Source organism: Pleurodeles waltl, chromosome 9, assembly GCF_031143425.1.
Source record: "Pleurodeles waltl isolate 20211129_DDA chromosome 9, aPleWal1.hap1.20221129, whole genome shotgun sequence".
NCBI lineage: Eukaryota > Metazoa > Chordata > Amphibia > Caudata > Salamandridae > Pleurodeles > Pleurodeles waltl.
In genome coordinates this window covers 71,936,555-71,962,747 of record NC_090448.1, presented here as the reverse complement: position 1 = coordinate 71,962,747, position 26,193 = coordinate 71,936,555, and the positions used below count along the sequence as shown (strand labels likewise).

The window sequence follows — 26,193 nt, the reverse complement described above, 5'->3', positions numbered from 1 at the left end:
GATGCAGCGGTGGCACATCAGTGACAATTTATGAGATTTGTGCAGTTCTATGCAACAGAACAAGCCATGCAGCCTATTTGGATCAGAGATAGGAGGAAGACAATGGACATGGGAATCTAGGATGTAATATTTGTACAAGAGATGTATGCCTGAACAGAAAATCTAAGTGTATTAGGGCTATATGAAGGGCTGCATTCTGCCTCCAGCCACCCACTGATCATGTATCCTTCTATGTGAATCAATGCCCAGTAGAAATATGTGGATCAATTAATAAATTAAGAGGTCTGTTAGTAACTCAAGATTTATGTGGCTATGTCCACACTGGGACCTTCTTGAGTCTTTGGAGTTATACAATTTGTGGGAATTTATGTAATGAAAGCACTGAAGTGAAATGAGAATCATGCAGAAGATCTATAGTGTATATATATATATATATATATATATATATATATATATATATATATATATATATATATATATATATATATATATATATATATATATATATATATATATATTGATTGGAACGAGTGGACAGTTTACCCTGGGTGCAAAGAACTTAAACTCAATAAGAGAAATGTTTCCTCTGAATTATGGCTGCTAATGTTAAACCAAAGCTATGATGAAACCAATCACTCAGAAGAAATTTCAGGATGAGTGGAAAGTTCTGACTTTATAAACTGGCTTTTCACAACGCCTACGGAGAAAGGAACAACCAACACAAGGAGACGGGGAAGCAACTAGTCTGAAAACAAGGGTAGTCCCCAGGAAAGAATATATTGAACCTACATATCCAATTATATATGGTGAACGCATAAAGGTCATACTGTATGTGAAGGAGCCTTCCTGACTGCTTAACAATTTCCACAAAGTAGGCAATGACCGAACCTGATTCCATTGCTTTAGATTTAGCTGGAAATGATAAATCGACTCTATTTGCCTGAATTAACAAAAACAACCCCAAACCCATAATAAAGCACATTGATAAAACATATGAAATTATAAACCACCGAACTCTATTCCTGCTTCTGGAAATTCAATTTTTCAAACCTAGAATCTCACTTTGCATAAAATATATATATATATATATATATATATATATATATATATATATATATATATATATATATATACACACACACACACACATATATAGATATATATACATAGATATATATATATAGATATATATATATAGATAGATATATATATTTACTTAATATAGACAAACATCTGAAAGGTTGTTTAGTGGCCAGAAAAGCAGATATAATACATGTACAGGCTTGGCATTCAATTAGTTTTGCCCACAAGAATTATGGTTGGGACACATCTGCTTTCATCAGAGGAAACTCCTTCCCCATAGGGAACTATGTTGTGCTTCAGATTGTTTTAAATTTTATTGAGGCCAGAAAAAATATGCTCTCCCACTGGTACTCATGTAGTATTCCTACAGGATATACCAAGACAGTATTGTTCAGACCTGGCTTGCACCAAAGGCACTGTACCACTGCTCCTCAAAAAGACTGCTGTGAACTCTACTTTTAGTTCTATTTTATAGTTTTGTGTTGCGGTATGGCTGAATGATGATGGCACTTAAAGTGAAGTGATGTCTCTCAGATGTCATCTTAGCAAAGAAACAACCTCATGTGAAAACTTACTGATTGAGGAAGGCAAAAAGGTACCGCATGACGATGATGACTGCCCGAGGAAGGGTAATGAGGATCTGTTGGATCTGGTGCACACGCTCTGCAGGGTTCTCAATTTCTGTAACGCAAGAATACACAACAACCATTAGTGGGTGGACATTTAGCCACAGAAGACCACACTGATTGACATACCACAAGGTTCCACTACCTTCCAGACTTATACCCTAACAAGCCTGAGGTACTTGGACCCCCCCCCCCCTGGCCTGGGTGATATCCCTCGGCATGAGCTGCAGCCATTTATCCTTCCAATCGATCAAAAAATCTCAAATGGATTCTGAAGCTCATGCTGATCGGTTTCCAGAAAGATAGAACCATGGACTGCTGTAGACCCTAATTGTGAGCACTTTCTGAAACTCAAAAGGAGAGCTCTCTATTGGATCCTGAAAGCTATAATTTTAGACATGTAGTAAGAGAAATCCAAGGAAACATCTGTGACCTTACCAGGCCACCCAGGTGAAACATTGTGCATAGGATCCACTTAAGTGTTCTAATGGGGCAATTGACATTGTGCTAAAAAACTGGAACATAAGCTCTACAGAACACTGGACTTGGAAGATCCAAAGGAGAGAGGTGTAATAATGGAAATACCAAGGCACTCGCTAACAGACCTGGGGCAGGTTTGCTCAATGAAAGACAGGTGAGGCCACACTGATTGCTCTTTGGTAAGATTAATCTACTAGATAGAGAAAAGCTTCTTTACAGATCCAAGTGAAGAGCTATGCACAGAATAATGCAATCTCTACCAAAATACCTAAATAATTACATTCTTCAGATAGCTGTAGTCCTAAACTGTATACCTTGGATAAGTAGTCAATCTGAGACCCACTATCACTAACTAACAGATATGGGCTAAGAGTCCAATATTGGGCTACTGGTATACCCGAGCTGCAAGACTACGAAAGGTACAGCTATATTTCTGATCAACATACTCAATGCATCATTGGAGATCAGAATAAAAGTTCTAGTGCTACAGTTTCAGAATGAGTATTAGGATTATTGCAGGAAGAAACATTTGGTTAGAGATCTGCACATGCCATACGTTTGGCATATATGTAGTAAAACGTTCCCCAAAGGTCCCATTACACTTAAATGTTACATATGACACTGGGAGACCTATCACTGGTGAACTGGTCAGACCTGTCACTGGTGAATTGGTCACATTTTTCCTCGAGAAAAAGTAGAGACATTATTAGAAATTCTGAGCAGAGGCTCATGGTTTGACTTGATAGCATTATCATCTTTCTAGCAGTCGACTATAGCTGCAGATTATTCACCCATTTTAAGGTCCCTCCACTAATCACCAAAACCATACTTTCATTCTGCATTTAGAATGCTGCATGCTTAAAGAATAGTGCAGCAAATTAGTCCTGACCCCTTGATAAACCTCCATAAAAAAATTGTTGTCCAGAATTTTCATTTTTCATTTGTGTTTTTGTATCATTCGAGAAGTAATTTAGCTTAGGTAGAGATTGCTAATCCGGTCCGATTTTTTTCTGGATGACATTTTTAAAAATGACGGGTGTGTTGCAGTGATGATGTAATATTTCAGGAACCATGAGACCTACATACTTCATTTTGGTATCAAAACATAAGTTTTGGGGGCCAAGTAGTCTTATAGAGACCGAAAATAACTCCTTAGAGCAACCCTAGCACCATTTTCCAAAATGGCAGCTCTATAATAATGTGTTTTATCCATGACATTGGCAATTTATTTTAATATTGCTTTTGTTTCAGGTTTTCCGTTGATTGAAATTTGTAAACATGAGCGAAGCAGGTGGTAGCAGAGAACCTTTACCTTGTGACAGAATGTTGCTAATTACAAAATCAGAGGACAGTTTCAACAAAGAAAAATGTGCCATATGGCAAAGTAATGAGAAAGAAAAAGCTGCAGCTGGACAGAAGAAAGTTTGAGATGCTGCAGAAATACGGCAAGACAAGTTCACAAAATATTGAAACTAATGGATAAAAAGGATCAAATATTTTATCATTGTAACAAAAAGTGATACAAGTTGTATACAATGGAAAAAAGCCTGGAAAAAATGCATTGAAAAATAGCAGAAACCAGTGAATCACAACAAGAATCCGAGTCTTCTGAGAAGGCGACAATAACCAAACCCAATGCCCATCCACTTAGAAGATCGATGGCTACCCCTCGTCTGCCTCCAACAACTGTTCAGAAAGCAGAGGATCTTCCATGTGTTATCTGTGGTTTAGCCAGAACAAGGGTCAAAGAGATTGACGAAAGAACATAGTACAGAGTATGTGAGTCTCAAAGGGCAAACATGTTTTTATCTGCAGCTAGTTTCTTCCAAGATTAAGTTTTCAGCCGAGTAGCTGATCTAAACAATGAGGTGAATATATCTGCAGAGGATTTGTATGCCCACCTGAACTGCATGCGATGTAATCACCAGCCTTCAGTTATGTTTGAACTCTTTGAAAAAGCTAATTACGTTTTAACACCACTCTTGAGGGCAGGTTACAGGTTCACACTCAGTGAGATCAGAGAAATAATGTCAACATTGATGAAACTGTATTGATCCATAATAATGAAATTATTATTTTTCTGGAGATCAGAGAAATAATGGTCAACATTGATGAAACTGTATTGATCCATAATAATGAAATTATGATTTTTCTGGAGATCAGAGAAATAATGGTCAACATTGATGAAACTGTGTTGATCCATAATAATGAAATTATGATTTTTCTGGAAAAAATATACAATGACAGAATTTGTTCTTGTCAGCCTCACAAAAAGAATGAGCCACTTATTGTGTTCTCAGCTGATTTGACTCCTGAAGTTCTTGCTGATGAAGTAAAATTAGCAGGAACCATTTTAAGAAACGTCCTGAAAGATTTAGATTTTGGACTTAATGACAGATTTTGTGATGCCCCAGAGCTCCGCAAATTATGGGAGTCAACAAGAATGCCTGATGTTGACTTAACATTATTTACATCATTGCTTAATATCAGCAAAGCAAAACTGTTACAAACCAAAGATTTTGAGTTCCGAACAGTAGCCGACAACATTGATGATGGCTTTGAAGATATAAGCGAAGAAGTGAAAGACAATCACATGAACCTACAGGCTTATGCTGTGCAAATGTACTGTGTTTTCCAAATCATGTTTTATGAATTACATCACATCAAAAAGAAATCTCTGCTACACATAAAGACTGCTGACGCAATCTTTGACAAATGCAAAAGTAGAGGGCTTATCACTTCAATAAATAGGATTGATGCATGAACAAGTTAGAATGACATAGTACGAAGCTGAAGCTTAGAAGCTCATGCTGTAAAATTGTGTGAATTCGACAGCACACCACTCCTAAGTCACTATACCAGGAAAGAATTTTCAATTGCTGCTCTTGATAATTTTGATTTTGAAGACAGCTCTTCTTTGTCTGGAACATCCAGCACAAATGATACTGCCATAGTTCTGTTCAAAACTGTACCAATGAAGTAGCTGCTGGAAAGCAAGCTGTTTCTGCTGTAGGCACAAACAAACAAACTTGCAAACTTATAACCCAAGGGCCTTGCCAACGTGTGCAAAATCACTACAAGCCATCAACGTGTCCCAGTTGACCATAAAGTTTCAACTTGGCTGAGGACATGGATCTTCTTCTGCCTGATGCTCCGGTCCCCAAAGCTGATTTAACTGAATTTATCATATTGCTTATTCGGTGCGGACTGAAGGATGAAGAAAAGCCAGTTCTTCCGTGGGCTGGAATTCATGCTCTGATCTCCCAGAATACTGTCCTACCGAAGAAGGTTGGGTTTTTTACCGGTAATATCATCTCCAATCACAAACTACACAGCAGTATACACAGCTCACATTTTTTTTCTCCAAAATATGCGTGCTCAGCTTGAATGCCAGCCTATCCTGCCAATTGTCTGCGATGAAGGTGTTTTCTGTATCGTAGCTGACATTTTTATGAGCTATCCAGTACACTCTGATGATCGTTATCCAATGATGGGCATTTTCCACATGACAAAAGTTGTGTTGCGGTGTGCTGGAAGTTATCTCGGTGGATGTGGCATAGATGATGCACTCAGTGAGGCTGAAGTCTTTGGAAGCAAAACTATCAAGTCAGTATTTAGCAGAACTCATTATGTTTGTTCATTACAAGGTATGCTCATCATATCTGAGGCTATAGAAACATTGTGTTTGAATGCTTTCTGGAACAAGAAAGACAAATTAGGTTTTGCATATCCTGTCTCATAAGTGAACTAGGCACACAGTGCAATTCATTCAAAAGACATAATGCAAAGCCAGGCAATGCTCAATACACTCAGTTCAAAATCAGAAACCCTGAAAACCAAGTTTGTAGAGTTTGTCAAAGAATGTGAAGAAAAATCTGAACTTTGCAAGTATTGGGGAAATGTTTTACACATGATAGCTTTAGTGACAAACTTGGTACATGCTGATGCGGAAGGTGATTGGGAGCTGCACGTGAAGACTGTGGTGTCACTGATTACTGTGTTTTGCTAATTTGATTGCATAAACTATCTGAGATATGGCTCCTGGTATTTGGAAAGAGTGAAGAAGCTAGAGGTGGAAAAACCTTACTTCTACAGAAAATTCATCCAAGACATTTTGTAGTTGAAGACAGAGAGAGAAGGTTCAATGCTGTGGCTCCAGATTTGAAACTGGAACAGACGATCCAGAGATCACAGAAAAGCTCCAAAGGAACTGTTGGTCAGACACGTAAAAGTGGATTTGTTGCCCAATGGCAGAAGTCCTTTCTATTTGCTATGTTTTCAGAGAGATGACAAATTCAAAATTAATGGACCATTGTGAAACTTCTCCACACCATGAACTTGTGGGAAAGGGAGGGGAACATTTTAATGAACATGTTGACAGCCTTCTTCGTTTAATGCAGCAGCAAGGAAACCTCTTTGAAATTACTGAGCCTGTGCGACTACACAACTTCATGACCAAACAATATGTGGATAACTATATAAAGACACGTCTATTAGATGTCCTTGAACATGGATCAAAACAATACGCAGAACTGAATCAGGAGAGATTTGTATTGAAAGAGAAAAAGCTGTTTGACATAATCCCTAAAGCTAAACTTCCACACTTTAATTGCCATAGTAAGAGTTTTGCCCAACCAGCCACTACAAAACAGGTTAAAAAAAATATAACTTTCACAAGCACATAGAGAGATGGATGTAGCAAAAGAAAAGGGGTCAATTTATCAAGAACATTCTGTCACATGATCTTCTTCCAACAAATTCATTATTTAATGGAGTTGTTGCAACCAAACCAGTGAAGCACAAACTCGTACAAGAGCTCAAAAAAAAACTCTCACCTGAAGAATTTCAATTAGAAAAGGTGTCCTCATTGAAAACTGCTGTTGTTGCGGACTATATGTCACAGTTGCGAATGGTCACAATTTCATCCATGCAAAACTTTAGAGAGGCTGGTTAAACTGTTCTACAGATATCAAAGTCAGTATGCACCTTGCAAGAACTGCACATTGTCTTTGACAGTTATCTTGAACTATCTGTCAAAGAATGTGAGAGAATCAGACGAATGTCTACAAGTGGAACAATTGACCTTGCCTGCATCAAATATTCAACACCTATACCTGTGTAACTTGATAAATTCTGGTCATTGTCTTCGAACAAGATGTACTTGGAGATGTTAACTCGCCAAAACATTGCTGATGCTTCAGTGGACACTCAATTTTCAATTATTGCAAGCGGAATGATTGTCAAGGAGGAGTTGGTGCCTGCAGAGATATATTCAAAATGTAGGGGCCATATTGTTCAAGAAATTAACAGCAAACTGCAGGGAGCTGACCTTCATGTTGTGCCACTTGTTGAGTAGGCCGTTCGGAAGAGTTTCATTCAAGTCATTGTACTGTCAAAGGACACAGATGTTATTATTGTGCTGCAATGTTCATAAGTCAAGGATTGTCAGAGTTATGGATAAGTTATGGAACAGGTGAGAAAAGACATTTAATATGATTCATATTCTGTACCAGAAACTTGACCCAGAGATGCTCATTGTTCATGGCACATATTCTTATGGGTGATGACACTATGAGCAACATTGGAACAAAGTTGGAGCTTTAACTGCTGAACCTCTGACTTTAAAGGCATAGAAAAATACATTGTGAATGTGTAGAAAACGAGTTCTGACTGACACACATTTGACGATCCTTGGTACAATGAGTTCATGAGATCAGTACCGCTAAGTAACCTTCCACTGACATCATATTCTGTGAGTGGACAAATTAAAAGAGAGTTTTACTTGATCAGAAGATGTGTAAATGTTTTGGACCATGCATATGTAGAGAAAGATCTTTGTGAATTTGTTTGGGAAGATATTGATGAGGTGCTAAAACCTACAACTTTTCTAAAGCCTCTACCCACAGAACTTACACATACATGTACTTGTAAAACCTGTGCTACAAAAAGATGTCCCTGTCGATACGCTCTTCTCAAATGTTCGACATTCTGCAAATGTGCCACAAGCGATTGCCGAAACAAATAAATAAAGTGAACTATGAAAATGTGTCTAAAACAGGAGTGATAAACATTATTTTTTTTCATAGTCAAATCATAAACATTGTTTGGTGTATACATAAAAGGATTAAAAAACATTACTATTTGTTTCATTTCTAAATATGTCTCTTCCTTTATTATAGCTGCCATTTTGGAAAATGGCAGAAGGGTTGCTCTGCAGAGTTATTGTCTGTCTCTATAAGACTACTTGACCCCCAAAACCTACGTTTTGACACCAAAATTAAGTATATAGGTCTCATGGTTCCTGAAATATTACATCATCACTGCAACACACCTGCCATTTTTGAAAATGTCGTCCAGGAAAAGATGGGCCCGGATCGGCAATGTCCACCCAAGCTAAATGACTTTTATAATGATCCAAAAACACAAATCAAAAATGAAAACCTCTGGACAACAATTCTTTTTACGGAGGTATATCAGGGGCCGTGATTTAATAGCTCTTAAGAGGATGCAGTGCACTTACTGATATTGACTGTGCCTGAAGAGGGACTCAATGGATGGAAAAGAACTATGGGTATAATTAGCCGTAAGAGCTATCCATGCAACAGAACAGGCCTTCTGGGGAGATGGTAGTGAGCACTCCTTAATGATGGGTCAAATGCAGGAAGTCTATGAGAGCGAAAGAGTACATCAAATCTAATCATGTACATCTCTCAGTATCTGCCACATAGATTTTTAACGCTACTGTTTCAAAAGTCAATTAAGCCTTAGCACAAGTCGACATGAAATGCTAAGACCTCTTCCAAGCAGTATAATTGGAGAGAGCTGGCATTTCCAACAGTCATTAGCTGTAATCTTTATAATGTTTCACATAACCTGCATCATACGTCAATTAACTGCACAAGGCCTGGGCAGATTGCAGAGCACAGCTTATCGTGGACTTGGCCAGACATAGGAGCCGAAAAGCAGAACTAGGGATATAATGAATAACAACCCCAAAATGCACTGCGTGAGAGAGGTAATTTGTAGGGACATTTGGAAGTTGCCACGCAAAAGAAAAAGCTGAAAAATAATTATGAGGTAGACATATTTTAGAGGCAGAAGGCACATGTGAATGAAAATGTTGGGCTCCCAACAGAATAGACCAGCGGCACAGTAAAAGTACCTTCAGAATTAATGGCAATTTAGGCCAGGTATACACTCTGAAACATACCTTATTGTTCTGTGAATAATCCTCACTGCTAACAATTATAATACAGCACTGTGTTAAAATATGCCACAATGTTGCTAATAATAAACGTTGCTCAGTATTTCAACCTGCTGAGGGGGCTGCTCACATATGCCAGAGCTGTGCTCACTGTGCCACCAGGAAAGGAGGATGCTCAGTGCTTAAGATGTCGGGCCTGTTGTGCAGTGTGCTAGCAGAGATACAGAAGAAATATTATTCTCTGGTTACTAACCTTAAAGACTTAGGCCATGGACATTAAAATTATCCCTGATAAAGGACATCACACATGCCTAAAACGTATCAAGCAGTGGAAGAACTGACACAGCTTATTTTTAAGTGAAAGATTTAGGGCCTGATTAAGAGTTTGGCGGTCGGATGAGGAGACCGCCATAGAGGTGGCAGTCTCCCCACCGGCCCTATTAGAACTTTCCCACTGGCTGATGGGCAGGAACTAAGGTTCCCGCCCATCAGCCCAGTGGGAATGATGCAGCAGCATTGTTCCTGGCCCATCATTGAGCCGGCAGCAATGCTGCCGCACGCAGGGTGCACAGCAGACAGTTCGCATTTCAAGGGTGCTGGGCATGGAGACCCTTGTACTGCCCATACAATGGGCAGTGCAGAGGCCTCCTGTGGCAACCCTGCTCTTGTTCTCCACTAGTGTTTCATGGAGGTCAGACCGCCATGAAAAGGCCGGCGGAGAACAAGGTTATAATCAGTAGGGTGGCGCTGAGTTCAGCACAGCCCTGGCTGATTACAACCAGTACTGCTGTCAGCCCGTCAGGATCACTGGTCCTGGTGGGGACAGCAGCAGGTTGGTGGGTCTGCCCGCCAACCTTGTAAAGTAGCGGTCGGACCGCCACACTGACGGTATTCGGACCGCCAGCCTCGTAATAAGGACCTTAATTTGGAATAACCACAGTAAATGAACCCAACAAAAAGTTTACTGGTTGTAAGAACAAAGGATTAATTTACTGCACAAATTAAAGGAGTCATTGTTTATGGGAATGTGGACAGTGAAGAAAGTTTAAGAGCCATACATACGGTTGTGAAACAAGTGGGGGGCACTTATGAGAATTGGGACAGGGCACGGTGTATTCCTCTTTGATCTCAGTGATCAGTGGGACTTATCCTCAGTTGCACACATTAAGCAAATATTGAAGCAATTTGCTAAGAGATTCAATCATTAGAAACAGGTAAAGAGGGAGTGTTAATGGGTCAGAGCTAGTGTTTTGGAGTCCGGAACAACCCCATTTGTGTACTCACTGATAGTAGATATCAAATCTTGAAACCTTTCCTTGGGAAAGATTGGATTTTCCAGTCCTCGGAAATAGAGCTTTAAGACTCCAGCCACTGAGTTAATATCACGTTCATTGTGGACCTCCACCAGCGGGTCTTCACCTGTAAAGACAAGAGATTGATCAACAACTTCAGTGTCACTTATAACAAAACTAGGATGGCTCAGATTTTGGCTTCATGGTGTTGATTGCCCACATGAATAAACATGGGAAATGTGTTTAGATGCAGTAAATTCAAACAATCCAAGGACGGAGCAATACATGTGGCCAACACTACAGAGAATACATCTCCTGATGAAGAGTGCAAATGCACTTGAAAAGTATTGAGAAAGATGTATGCATAGAACAATCCCTACAATAAACCACAATGTAATATGACAAGTATGACATAACACAAATACATATACCGTAAACTGAAAGTAAGTTTAAATCACAACAACAAATAAGTAACAAACTAAACCATGAATTGAGATATGTTTGAATGGAGCTCACTTATTGATGGGGCAAATTCCTACAGGTACCAAACACCATTTTGGTGGCCCATCTCTGGACTGACTCTAACTTGTCATTGCTCTACTGAAATTGTAGCCTCTGGAACTGTATAAAATACTCCAGGTAGTGCTGGATGAGTAACGCATCTATCAGTAACATGTGCTCCCTTTCTCATCTTGTTGCAACACTCCATAGGCACCCCAACATCCATCTTATTTTTGCCATTGTTTTGTTGAGGCCTTCAGATAATACAGAACCTCCCAAAACTCTCTCCAATATATATAACCTTTGAAAAGTCACCTTCTACAAAGGACTGCTCCCTTGAATTCCTATGCCCATCATGCATAATTGTGCCCTTGGCTGCATTCGCTCTTGGACGTCATCTCTGGACCACTAATTTTGCTTTGATATGTGTTGCTTGAGATGCATACTTGTGGTGTTTACGGTGTTTGTGGTGTTTACGGAAGATTATTGCAACAGGAGACTGAAATATATGGGGTCGGGCTTTGAGTCTCCAATAGCTTATCCTCTTATAATTGGTCTCACTGCACACTTATGCAGCTCCAGACAAACAACTGATTATATTGTGAAATATTTACATTTTAAAGTGGCTTGTGATCCAGTGCATGATTTTTTAATAATTCGTTTTTAATATACTGTGTTTGCTTCTCTGGTTATTTCATTTCATTTACTGAAAGAAACGCATTTGTCGCTTGTCTTAATTAAATTATTTTATTTTGACTTTATAGATTTATTTCCACAATGTCGAATAAGTTAATGTTTGACTAACACAGAGGTTGGTCTGGTACATTGCCTCTGCAGTTATTAGTTAGGAGGTGGCAGGTTTCATAGAACAACCCTATCAAGACAAAATTTTGAAACTCAGAGTCACTCACTAATGGTAAAAAAACGTAAAATAGAAAAAAAGGGTCACATATGAGTTTTTAAATCAAAGTTGGACGCTCCTTGTCTGTTTCTGCATAAATAGTATGTACCTGCCTTGTTTAATACCAGTACCTGTACGAGACAAACCTAGCTAACAAAGGTATTATGCAAAACAATTCTCGGGATTCACAACAGACACCCCCTTTATGTCAGTCGCATTGCACATACACTCATGTTGAGTGCCTGGGTGCCATGACAGGAGTGCCCCACAACATACCTCTTTCAAATGAATTCTTGATGTCATTAACTTCAACTTGAGACCCAGGAACTCGGAAAATCCCCTGCTGCTGAAGACCTGAGAAAAAAAGATATGCGAAACATGTCACTACCAAAAGCAACAAAGTCAAACACTAATTTCAGCCATCTTAAATACTGTGGAACTATGTCACGTGAAGCACTTTCATAAACAAAGAAACTACTGGTGGAACAAGGGCTTCGGATAGAAATGTGTTTGACAACTCCAACTTCAGCAAGCATACTCTAATCCAGACCAATTATTTAATCTAGACCAACTATTAGCATTTCTTGTGACGTGCAGTGTTCCTGTTCCACAAGCGTGCTTCGTTAAGGATCTTAAGGAATCCTTTAACTTCAATTTTTCTTCTAATTCGGTCATGTTATGCAATACATTTACATCATCTTTAATTACTAATATAATCTAAATTTGAATATCATACTTGAATTCCAGATTACATGCCCTAGAGCCTTCCATGCCCGACATTCAACTTCCAACTAAGAATGTCTGAAAAATGCTCCATTGTGACGGAGCTTTGAAGTCTCAGGCCCTGTAAGCAATGGAAACTACCAGGCCATGAATACTACAAGAGACTTCTGGGCGCTATCTGCTCTATCAACTTACCAGTTGCAGTGTGCAACATAACAGCCTATTTTGACTCTCAATAAATCTTCTGTGTCAAGTCAGTGCCATGGACTTCCTTGTATGTACCGTGCTATGACCCTCTAAGAGAGGTCTGCTCTTGTAACTGATAATAGTTTTATTTCTCTGCGAACAGCTGTGTGATATGCATCAGTATCATTGTATCCATGGACATACGAGACAGATGTGACAACACATCCAGGTTGACTTCCTGAATAACATCCAGGTACCTTTCACAGTTTGTTCAGAGTGATTTTCTCAATGAACATCAGGCACCCTTCGCTCCAGTACCTTCTAGGTGAGGTTGTGAATGAACTTATAGGTCAGCCTCATTCTAAAGAACTTCCTATACATATGCTCTACGAGCTTGCAAGTCATCTACATTCCATGATTTCTAGTTCAAACCACCCAAATCATCCCAGTTAGCATTTCCAAGAACATCAGCTCTAGTTTGGTCTGTGAAGGGGAATGTCTCATCTAATGTAGAAACAACAAATTCTTATGTCAGATGAACATTCCAGTCTGCCTCCCTCTTTTCTTTTCTCCTTTCTCCATGCTTAATTGTAGAGAGTGACCATGGTTGTGACAAGGCAATATAACACACTGTTGCTCACTTAACTTCTAAATCAGAGACTTCACTAACAAGCTTTAAAGAAGCCAATAGGTCTCACTTTTGGAACCTATTGTCTTTGTCAATGGTTTTAACCATGATGGACAGCATCCTGATGTTGTGTTGCATGGCTAAATAATGTCTTAAAAAGAGGTTTCTATGGGGGAACCAAGCATGCGTGCGCCTAGAAAAATGACGCCACTTTTTTTTCCTTTTTAATTGCCGATCGGAGGTGGCTTGCTAAGTAACAAGAAAAATACATGCAAAAGCTTTCATTTTTTTGAAAAAGTGTGTGGGGTGCAAGCAACAAGAGTGGAAGAAACAAGAGGGGGTGCAGGTGGGGCGGGAGCAACACAGGAGTGCAGGTTGGGTGGGTTTGTAAAGCCAGTGGGGGAAGCCACACGGGATGCAAGCAGCACAGGGGGTGTAGGTGGCAGCCAAAGCAACATGGGGGATGAGGGATGGAATCAATATGGAGGAGCGATTGGGGAAAAGCAATACTGAGGATGCAGGCCTGGGTTCAAATGGATGAAAGACAGCATCATGGAGCTGGAAAGGAAAAGGCACATGGGCGAGAAGGAAGTGCAGGGTGTTTGGGAAAACAGCACACTGACGACAGAAAGGAACACAGAGCACGACATCGGGGGCAGATGCACACAAGGGAGACAGCAAAAAAACACATGCACTCTCATAAATCACTTAAAGAAAAAGAAAAAAGTGGCGCCTGAAAAAGGGTACACTGGAAGGGCATAGAACTGCATCAATGCTCCAGAGGTGTAAAAAACACAAGAAGAGGAAAAAAAGCCCACACAGCTAATGAATAAGAAGCAAGCAAATATGAGTGACAATAAAGCCAATCAATGGTAAGCAACGAGCGGGCACTAAGTCCACTGTAAATAACAATAAACAGAAATCACTGCTGGATCATAGGGTCTGGACCTACCATATAAATTGATGTATCGGATACAGCTCTCGACCACCAGAGGAATCGCCTGCCCTGAATCCTTCGAACAAAAGAAGACATTTAGCGGCTACTTCCTGTGAATGTATTAGCCAAGCATGAAACACATAAAAGGCAGTAAAGTCTCAAATGAGTGTCGCTGTGGTACTATGCGGGCTAAGGAAACAGTGCTGTGCATGTGTGTATTGTGTCTTTACAAGCTGAGCACATGTCTCTCCAGAGAAGTACTGGTGCGAGTGCTGTGTGTCCGCCCACATCTATTCATGTATGAGTCCATGCATGTGTGGCTGTCCTTAGAAGACGGCAGACGTGTCTTTGCATGCTGTTACCATGTTTACTTTCTTCATCTTCAGCTGCTAAACAGGCATGTGTGTTTCTGATTGTACAGTAGTAGGGTTCTGATTCAAGAATAAGTGTTGATCTCTGCAAAGCTGTGGGAATGTGCGTGAGAAAATCTGTATGTGTGAGCATATATAATGAAATGATATATGTATATATGCAGATTTGCGTAGTGTGATATGCTATTTATTGCTACTGTGAAGGGCTGGGAGGGGCCATGACTCATGAGAGATGAAGCCTTGAGTGACTCATGATAAAACTTCCCTCCATGAACAATTGTAATAAATAGCATATTATACCATGTGCACATACAGTTTATGCATTGGCATTAGTTGGGTATTTGTTTTAACAAAAGGTGTTTAACCAAAACAAGTAGGCAAGGGGTTTAATTCTTGCAGCTTATTAGAATCACAGTGAAGAAACCTAATCACTATTAGGATTTGTTTCCTGTATAAAGTAAATTGTTACATGCAGTCTGTGAGGTGGTAAAACTGCTTTTCTCATGTCAATCTTATTGTAATATGGTAATAAATGGAAATTTGACTTTTGTGCTCTAGCGAATGTGTGTTATTAGGTCTTTCGAACATGTTATAGGGCCATCCTTATTTTCGGTGCCATGGCATGCCTCTGTGGTATTATTTCAAAAAAAAAAAAGAGTATGCAGTTCCTAATATTACGTAAGGGTAACATCACTAAGGTATCCTCAGGGAAGTGGGGTCGGTGGAATATTTAAATCCAGAGGCAAGATTTATTTGTCCCAATCTAGTGTAGGAAATCCTGACTAATTGCCACAGATCATTTGGACTTCCTCTATGGCATGCTGACCAGATATTGAGTTTAACTATATTCTGAAAAAAGGAACATCACTTCCCTTAAAGTTCCACTTTGTTTTTATCCCTATACAAGGACGACCACTACAATAAACTAGTAACTTGGAGGCCCTTAGTTAATTTCAATATTACACCTACTTTCACTCCAGTCTACACAATTCTTACACCCTCATCACAGGCCTTTAATGACAAACCAATCAAAAGAACTCTGGCAAAGAGCCTCCTTGAGGGGCTTGTTGGGCATTGCAGCACTGGCCCAACGAGGAGCTGCCCGATGATGAAGCATGCCACTCAGCTCGGTGGGTGAGGGCCCTTGCTCCTGAATTTAAATATTCCACCAACCTCACTTCCCTGAGGATACACTAGTGGTGTTTTACCCTTGGGTAATATTATGAACTACATATTCTTTGTTTAATAGTCATATACATGGGAGCGTGTATGCTGGACCTGACCTGATCCCTGTCCATCTCTTGTCGATGCCTCCATGGTGGTCTGTAGGGGGGTCTGCTTGCACATTCAGATGACTGGGGTGGCATTTGACAGTTTTTTCTTACATCACTGATGGCTTGGGTATATTACTGTGTGGACATATGTCTGTGGTACGATAACACAGAAAACCAAAACCCTGAAGACAACGCTGCTTCCCTCACCAGACACTGGACATCATGCAGTAGGATCCAACTGCATGGAATCCTTCCTGACTTTTGGGCTTGACGCTAGACTGCACTACCTGTGACAGGGGCATGACAGGAAGAGGATATTTAAGGGGCATTCTTAAGCAGATAGGGACGGAGTGGAGAAAAGTTAGTTTTTGTATGCACATGTATGAGGTATTATCTGTTGGTGTCCGTGCTTGCACGCACATGTGTCTGAGGCATGTGACATCCTTCGTGCACCCGTCTGCTTGGATATGTTTGGGTGAGCTGGAAGTACACCCTATGATGTCATCAGCATGGCGCCCCTTGTCCAGTCTAATCCCACAACGGTGCAATTCCCCCAACAAGCGACACTTGGCTGTGATAAATACCTGGATCCGGGCTCGTGCGTTTCTTCTTCCTCTGATAGAAAAAGGGGTTAAGAAAGCAGCAGCAGCAGAGCAGGGAAACAAAAGGAGAGAGGTGAAGCGAGAATGAGGCAAGTGAAGTTAACGGAAGCCCCGCCCACCCACAGAAGCGGCAGAAGCTCAGGTGCAGAGTGAGCTAAGCTGAGGCGTGAAATCAGCCCTGGCGGGAGCTCTGAGGACTGCGCACTATTAAAGAATTAGTAATAGCTGCACCAGCGCCACCCTGCGATGTACACTACACCGCAAAACACAGTTATGCTAAAAGACTTGAGCAAAAATCCATAGAAAGAGGACTACAACGGAAACAAAAGGCTAGATAACCAGAAGGCCACGTGTAAGTATATGCAGGGCCGCAGAATACGTCGGCTGAGGCAAGAGCTGAGCATGCCTGGGTGTCATTTAGGGGTCACAGCTGCAACCGCCGGTTTGCCTCTTGCAACCCCTAGCACTTCTTTTGCGACCCCTGGCCTCAGAGGCAGCAGAAACAGGACCAAGTAAAGAAGATAAACACAGTTCAGATGAACATTGTTTACTTTCTGCACATCCCACAGAGAGATTACACTATAAGGGGAATGCATACAAAAGAAAATAAATGTGAACAGTATAAAAATTTTTACTTTTTTTAAAAATTGTGGCCACAGTCCATTATTGTGAATATGTGAAAAATATGTTTTTAGGCAGAACTGTCACTTCTGTGCTCCGTAAGTGTGATAGTTCCTTACTGACGTCAAAACTTGTTACAAATGAAAAACAATAAATTAAGTTAACAACATAGTTCATAAGCAAGTTTTAGTTCCTATGAATTAGTACCAGTGGGCCTGACCACTACTGTTTTTAAGTCTTTTTGTGCATCTCCCTGTGATTCAACAATACTTTTTCCCTGGGAGGTATACACTAAGCTTCAGTGATGTCAATCATTATGCTTTCATCGGTATAAAGCTCTTGTGGCATAACGTTTTGGCAGTCAGGGGCAAACGCCATTTGATGTCACTTCCTCTGATGCCACTGAGGTCAAAAAGAGCGTGTGAGATCACTTCTGCTACCCCTGGCATTTTGGTGAATCGATGTTCATGTGGGCATGACATGAGGTTTCGGATCAAGGGTAGTTCAGGGTCTGAACCCAGGCCGAAGACTTCCAGGAATATCCCAGAATGCACTCTGTTGTGGCAAGCATGTCATCAAACAGGTCTATTGGCTGCTTCCTGTTCTCATATCTTGATGCAGTTGAAATTCGAAAAGATAAATGGTATTGTGCTTTAAATAATGTATTATAATACTCGACTAGTAAACTAGATCTTACCAAATCCAAGAGCAGGTCCTAAGTTAAATGCACTGCACTATGAGGCTGCCCCTGAACAAACCTTTTGCACGGCTCCATTATGCAATAATGCACTTTCTACAGTACATATTGTGCGCTACTCAATTAAAGAATGCATGCACAGCACCCCGATATACCTTTTAAGTGATACATGCTTTGAACTGCACTACTGTACTCACATTTAATTCATCAGTGTTTGTACCATCTTATTGTTTCCCTTAAAAGATGACCTTTTCCACTGCACTACTGCTCACTCTGAATCAGTAATGTTTACCAATAGACTACTGAATATTATAAGATGCTTTCCACTGCACCACAGAGCTTCCTTTTGCTGACAAATGCTTTGTGCTGCTCGAATTAGGCGGCCTTTATGAGGTGAATGTTATGTGCTGCACCATGTAGCCCTCTTTTCATGTGTTTCACAATTTTAAATCACATTTAAGATATTAAATACATTAATGCTCTGCACTATTTATATCCCTTTTAAGACCGTTAATAAATTACTGTTCTGAACTGCACTACTTAGATCACTTTCTATAACTTGAATAAATGAATGCTCTGCACTGCACTATTTAGTCCCGGCCCCTGGATATACCTCCGTAAAAAAATTGTTGTCCAGAGATTTCCATTATTTATTTGTGTTTTTGGATCATTAGACAAGTAATTTTGTTCCGGTAGACATTGTTGATCCGGGCTGAATATTTCTGGATGACATTTTTAAAAATGGAGGATGTGTTGAAGTGATGGCGTAATATTTCAGAAACCATGAGAGACCTATATACTTAAATTTGGTGTCAAAACATAGGTTTTGGGGATCAAGTAATTCTATAGAGACAGAAAATAACTCCTCACAGCAACACTTCCGCCATTTTCAAACAAAGCAGCTACAATAGAGGAAGATGAGGTAAATATAGATTTGAAACAAATAATAAAGGTTTTTAATCCTTTTATGTAGACACCAAACAATGTTTGTGATCTGAATACCTATTACTCCTGTTTTAGACACATTGTCATACTCCACTTTATTTATTTCGGCAATCGTTTGTGGTACATTTGCACAATGCTGAACATATGAGAAGAGCATATCGACAACGACATCTTTTTGTAGCGCAGGTTTTGCAAGTACATGTATGTGTAAGTTTTGTGGGTAGAGGCTTTAGAAATTTCTTAGGTTTTAGCACCCCATCAATATCTTCCAAACCAAATTCACACAGATTCTTCTCTACATATGCATGATCCAAAATATTTACACTTCTTCTGATCAAGTAGAATGCTCTTTTAGTGTGCCCATGCACAGAATATAATCTTGGTGGATGGTCGCTTAGTGGGACTGATGTCCTGAACTCACTGTACCGAAGATTGTCAAACGTCAGAACTCGTTTTCCACACATGCACAAGATATTTCTCTACGTCTTTAAAGTCACATTCTTCTTCTGTCTCAGCAAATGCTTTTAGAAACTTCACAGCTTCAGCAGTTAAAGCTCCAAGAGTTGTTCCATTTTGCTCATAGTGTCATCACTCGTAAGAATATGTGCTTTGATAAGAACACTGGGCATCTCTGGGTCATGTTTCTTGCATAGAATATGAAGGAGGTTGTGTCTTTTCTCGCCTTTTCCATAACATATCCATAGCTCTGACAATCCTTGACTTATGAACAATTCAACAAATCTAAACAGCACAATAATAACATCTGTGTCTTTTGACAGTACAATGACTCTAATTGGAATGACTCCGACTGGAACCATTTCGAACAGCCCACTCAACATGTGGCACAACACAAAGGTCAGCTTCCACCAATTTGCTGACAATTTCTTGAACAATATGGCCTGTACCTTTTGAATATTTCTCTGCAGGCACCAACCCATCATTGACAATCATCCCACTTGCAATAATTGGAAATTCAGTGTTCGCTGAAGCATCAGAAATGTTTTGGTGTGTTAACATCTCCAAGTTCATCTTGTTCGATATTGACGACCAAAATTTATCAAGTTGCACAGATATAATTGTAAAATTTTTGATGCAGGCAAGGTCAATTGTTCCACTTGTAGACATTCATCTGATTCTCTCACATTCTTTGACAGATAGTTCAAGATAACTGTCAAAGACAATGTGCAGTTCTTGCAAGGTGCACACTGACTTTGATATCTGTAGAGCAGTTTGAATGACCTCTCAGAAGGTTTGTATGGCCGAAATCTTGACCATTCACAACTGTGACATATAGTCCATAATGACCGCAGTTTTCAATGAGGACACATTTTCAAATTTAAATTCTTAAGTTGAAAGGTTTTTTTTCAAGCTCTTGTACAAGTTCGTGCTTCACTGGTTTGGTTGCAGCATTTCCATCAAATAATACATTTGTTCGAAGAAGATCATGCAACAGAATGGCCTTGATAAATTCACCCCTTTCTTTTGCTACATCCATCACTCTATGTGCTTGCGAAAGTTGTTTTTTTGTGACCTGTTTTGTAGTGGCTGGTTAGACGAAATTCTTTCTAATGCAATTCAAGCGTGGAAGTTCAGCTTTAGTGATTATGTCAAACAGCTTTTTCTCTTTCAATACAAATCTCTCCTGATTCAGTTTGGCATATAGTTTTGATCCATGTTCCTTGGCATCTGATAGACGTATCTTTATATCGTTATCCACATATTGTTTGGTCACAAAGTTGTGCAGTTGCACAGGCTCAGTCATTTCAAAGGAGTTTCCTTGCTGCTGCATGAAATGATGAAGGCTGTCAACATCCTTATTAAAATGTTCCCCTCTCTTTCCCACAAGTTTGTGGTGAGGAACAGTTTCACGATGGTCCATTAATTTTTAATTTGTCTTCTCTCTGAAAACATTGCCAATAGAAAGGACTTTATGGTAAACAAACTGCCATTGAGCAATATTTTCACTTTTACATGTGTGACCAACAATTCCTTTGGAACTTTTTTGTGATCTCTGGATCATCTGTTCCACTTTCATATCTGGAGCTACAGCACTGAACCTTCCTTCTCGGTCTTTCACCACAGAATGTCTTTGGATGAATTTTAAGTAGAAGTATGTTTTTTCCACCTCTAGCTTCTTCACTCTTTCCAAATACCAGGACCCATATCTCAGGTAGTTTATGCAATCAAATTTGTGAAACACAGTAATCAGTGACTCCACTGTCTTCACATGCAGCTCCCAATCAGCATGTACCAGGTTTTTCACTAGAGCTATCATGTGTAGAACATTGCCCCAGTAATTGCAAAGTTCTAATTTTTCTTCACATTCTTTGACAAACTCTACGAACTTAGTTTTCAGGTTTTCCGATTTTAAACTGAGTATACTGAACACTGCCTGGCTTTGCATTATGTCTTTTTTTATTGAAGTGCACACTATGCCTTGTTCAGTTCTGAGATAAGATAGGAAAAACCTAATGTGTCATTCTTGTTTCAGAAAGCATTCCAACGCATTGTTTCTATCGCCTCAGATATGATCAGCATACCTTGTAACGAACAAACATAATGAGTTCTGCTCAAAACCGACTGAACAGTTTTGCTTCTAAAGAGTTCAGCTTCAATAAGTGCATTGTCTATTCCACATCCACTGAGGTAACTTCCTGCACACCGCAGCACACCTTTTGTCATGTGGAAAACACCCATCATTGGATAAAGACCACTAAATTCTATTGGATTGCTCATAAAAATGTCAGCTATAATAATACGGAAAACTCCTCATCGCAGAAAATTGGCATGACAGACTGGTCTTCAAGCTCAGCATGCAGATTTGGGACAATTTCTAGAGCTGTGTATAGTGTTGCGTAGTTTGTGACTGGAGATGCTATTATCGGTAATAACCCAACCTTCTTCAGTGGGCTGGTATTCTGGGAGATCAGACCATGAGTTCCAGCCCATGGAAGAAGTGGCTTTTCTTCATCCTTCAGTCCGCACTGAATAAGCAATATGAAAAATTCAGTTAAGTCACCTTTACGGACCGCAACATCATGTAGAAAAAGATCCATGTCCTCAGCCATTTATACATTTTCTGGTAGACTGGAACGTGTTGATGGCTTGTAGTGATTTTGCACAAGTTGGCAACCCAGTTAGGTTAAAATTTTCAGCTTTGTTTGTTTATGCCTACAGCTGACACAGCTTGTTGTCCAGCAGCTACTTCATTGCTACAGTCTTGAAAAAGTACCATAGTAGTATCATGTGTGGAGGATGTTCCAGGCAAAAAGACCTGTCTTCAAAATCACGTTCCTGCTCCGTACTATGGAATAACTTGCTGATACACCAATCCTATTCATTGAAGTGATTAGCTCTCTACTTTTGCACTTTTCATAGATTGTGTGGGCAGTCATCATGTGTAGCAGAATTTTCTTTTTGTTGTGATGTAATTAATAAAACATAATTTGGAATAAACGGTACATTTGCACGGGCATAAGCCTATCAGTTCATGGGACTGTCTTCCACTTCTTCACTTATATCTTCAAAGCCATCATCAATGTTGTTGGCTTCTGTTCCAAACTCAAGAACTTTAGTTTGGAACAGTTTGCTTTGCTAATATTAAACAATGATGTAAACAATGTTAAGACAACATCAGGCATTCTTGTTGACTCCAATAACTTGCGCAGCTCTTGGCATCACAGAATTTGTCAAGTCCAAAATCTAAATGTTTCAGGATGTTTCTTAAAATGGTTCCTGCTGATTTTACTGCATCCAGTGATCTTATTTGGCAGCAAGAACTTCAGGAGTCAAACCAGCTGAGAACACCGTAAGTGGCTCATTCTTTTTGTTAGGCTGCAAAAACAAATGCTGTCATTGTATATTCTCACCAGAAAAATCTTAAAGGCTTTATTATGGATCACTACAGTTTCATCAATGTTGACCATTATTTCTCTGATCTCACTGTGTGAAGCCGTAGCCAGCACTGAAGAGTGGCTTTAAAACACTTTAAAGAGTGCAATCTTAACTGAAGGCTGGGAGCTCACTGTACATTCACATTTTCGAATGCAAGCATGCAGTTCAGTTGGGCATACAAATCCAATCATCTCACTGTTCAGATTAGCTACTCATCTGAAAACGTAATCTTGGAACAAACTAGCTGAGGATAAAAAATGGTTGCCTTTGAAACTCACATATTCTGTACTTTGTTCTTTCGTCAATCCTTTTGGCCCTTGTTCTGGCTAAACCACAGACAACATATTGAAAACCCTCTATTTTCTAATCAGTTGGAGGTGGACAAGGGTTAGCCATTGATCTTCTAAGTGGAGGGACATTGGATTTGGCTGTTGTCGCTTTCTCAGAAGACTCAGATTCTTGTTGTGTTTCACTGGTTTTTGCTATTTTTTGACTATATTTTCCAGGCTTTTTTCCCTTGTATACAACTTGTAGCACTTGTTGTTACAATGATGACATATTTGATCCAGTTCACGCTTCAGTTTCAATCTTCTATGAACTTCGTTTTGCCATATTCCTGCAGCATCTCAAACGCTCTTCTCCCAAGCCGCAGTTGATGTTAGCTTTTCTTTCTGATTAGTTTGGCATATTACACATTTTTCTTTGTTGAAGGAGTCCTTAGATTTTATAGTTAGCAACACCATTAGGAGGTAAAGATTTTCTGCTATCACCTTCTTCGCTCATGTTTACAAATTTGAATCAACGGAAAACCTAAAACACCAACACTATTAAATTAAATTACCAATATGATGGCTAAAACATGTCATTATAGTACAGCCATTCTGCAAAATGGTGGAAGGGTTGCTCTGAGGAGTTATTGTCTGTCTGTATAAGACTACTTGACCCCCAAAACCTATGTTTTAACACCAAAATGGAATATATGTAAAGTTTGCATTCTAAAGCTTCTTGAAATATTACATCATCACTGCAACACACCAGCCATTTTTAAAAATGTCGTCCAGAAAAAAAAAAAATCGGCCTGGATTAGCAATGTCTACCCAAGCTAAATTACTTCTCTAAAGATAGAATAGCATAAAGCAAAAATGAAAATCTCTGGACAATATTTTTTTACAGAGGTATATCAAGGGACCAGGACTATATTTAGATCCCTTTTAAACTCTTTAATGCAATGTCCTATTGAGATCCCTTTAAAATCTTCAATAAATTAATACGCTGCACTATATAGATTCCCTTTTTGATCTTTAATAAATCAATGCTGCATTCTATGGAGCCTCGATTTTAGTTTTGATGGATTAGCTGTAAGCGGTGGTGAACAATACGTATAATGCACTCTTGACATTTGTCAGCTTTTATTTGATAGTTGGCTGTGTGAAAGTATGTGCATGGATTAGCTGACCTAGGAGAATCAAAGCTCTGAACATGTAAGGGAAAGTGAGGCTTGTGTCTTAAAAATGAAAAAACTCCCTTTGCAAGGTTTGAAACCTAAACTAGGTCATGAATTCCACTGGGTGCTTCTAAAGCTATTTTTGTGTCACATTCCAGTCTTGGATGGTTTAGAGCATTATATAGGACGGAGTGCAAACTCTGAACAGAAGCTAGGGTGGCTCTTGTGCATGTGTGTTACAAAGATGGAGGCACATATGTGTTACAGAGATAAGAGCGCATTGCTTTAGGTGCACTTGTTCTTAAACTTCACTTTAGGCTATATCTGGAGCTTAAAATAGTTCTACAAAAAGCATCTGCCACCTCTCCGCAATCTGGGAGATGTAATTTATTAACTTGGGGTAGGAACGGAAGAGATACAAGAAAGTGCTATATAAGGATCTCACAGCCACCAAACTTAGAGCATGATACAAGCGTGTAACTAATAAAACAAGGAATTTGAGTAGCTGTTATTTTGGAACAATCCCAAGTTTTACTGGGTGCCAAAACACGCTTGGTAAACTTTAATTTGTGTCTGGGAAATGGGCATAGAACTGGGAAACATTCCGACCTAAACCTGTAGATTGCTAGTCTATCATTCAGAGTGGTGTTGATGCAGATTGTTTGCCGGAAAACTCAGAATGTCAATTAAGTGGAGTGGTGATACAAGTCTGAATATGTATCATGTGCTCCACTTTATTTGCATACCATCACCTGCCCAGAGTTGTCATTTTAGGCTAGTAGTGCCCTTGGGCTGTGGCATCCTTCAAGCACAGAGGGTGAAGGAGAGGCACTGCCCCCACTATTTTAGTATCTCTGTACAAAATATATCATCTGTAAGAACCCCTTAAAAAAGCCATTTTCATAGAATCAATTTTAATAATGTTGCCAGGACCTGTGCCAAAGGGGCAGATGTGAGAGAGTGTAGAAGATATATCAGTTAGCCAACAATAGGGCCGTGCAAAGTTATCATGCAAGCATAGTCCCACAGAGTTCCCAATTATTGGCCTACTAGTCTTGTGAGCATGGCTACTGCATTGTTAGGAATTTCTAACATATAGAGATAGGAGAATAACTTGCAAATGGTTTGCTTTCCTGCTGAATGTGGGTACATCTAATCAAGGCAAACTTTTGCATTCTACAGGTTTTAAAGAACTGTCGATGAAACTTGAAAATGTATTTAAAAAGAATCTATATAGTGGAATCATGACCCTTAAAATAATATGGAAGTAGATCACATCCCTAGAAATAGATCACATCCCTAGAAATCTAAGAATTGATATCTTTCCAGCAGTGAAGGATCTAAATGAGACAGGTGCAGAACATGGGAATGCAAACTAAGAGAGGATATAATTGATAACGTATCAAGAGGCAGATATGAGACCTATGTTTTAAGGTGTTTTAAAATGTATATATATATATATATATATATATATATATATATATATATATATAAACACGTCATTTTTGGACAATTCTGAAGATATACTGTGTTTTCTGCAGCCCTCCCCCGAAACACGGTTAGCTGCGTATAGTTAAAACAAGTCTATTGAACACTGAGGAATTAATTAATTAAAGTTATGTGGATCGATAGCTATATACTGACAGCTGTATATCTTTTTCAATTTTGAAAAAGGGAGAAAGAAGACTGAAAAGAATATTCTAGACACATAATGATTATGGGCTTGGATCAATTATATACTTTCTTGAGTTTCCCTAATGTTCTTTCAGTATGTTTTTTTACAA

At 39.4% G+C, this 26,193-nt stretch overlaps 1 protein-coding gene across 2 annotated transcripts in view; it reads right to left on the bottom strand.

Annotated features, from left to right (window-relative positions):
* SRGAP3 (SLIT-ROBO Rho GTPase activating protein 3) overlaps nt 1-26,193 on the bottom strand; it is a 447,418-nt gene that overhangs the window by 57,178 nt on the left and 364,047 nt on the right. Inside the window, exons 12-16 of one of the 2 annotated variants that reach the window (XM_069206335.1) lie at nt 16,791-16,821; nt 14,577-14,637; nt 12,364-12,441; nt 10,678-10,812; nt 1,659-1,764 (exon numbers count right to left, since the gene is read on the bottom strand). In XM_069206335.1, coding sequence (XP_069062436.1) covers nt 1,659-1,764; nt 10,678-10,812; nt 12,364-12,441; nt 14,577-14,637; nt 16,791-16,821 — 411 coding nt within the window. The remainder of the gene's footprint in view (nt 1-1,658; nt 1,765-10,677; nt 10,813-12,363; nt 12,442-14,576; nt 14,638-16,790; nt 16,822-26,193) is intronic. The other variant, XM_069206334.1, reaches the window with a different exon arrangement.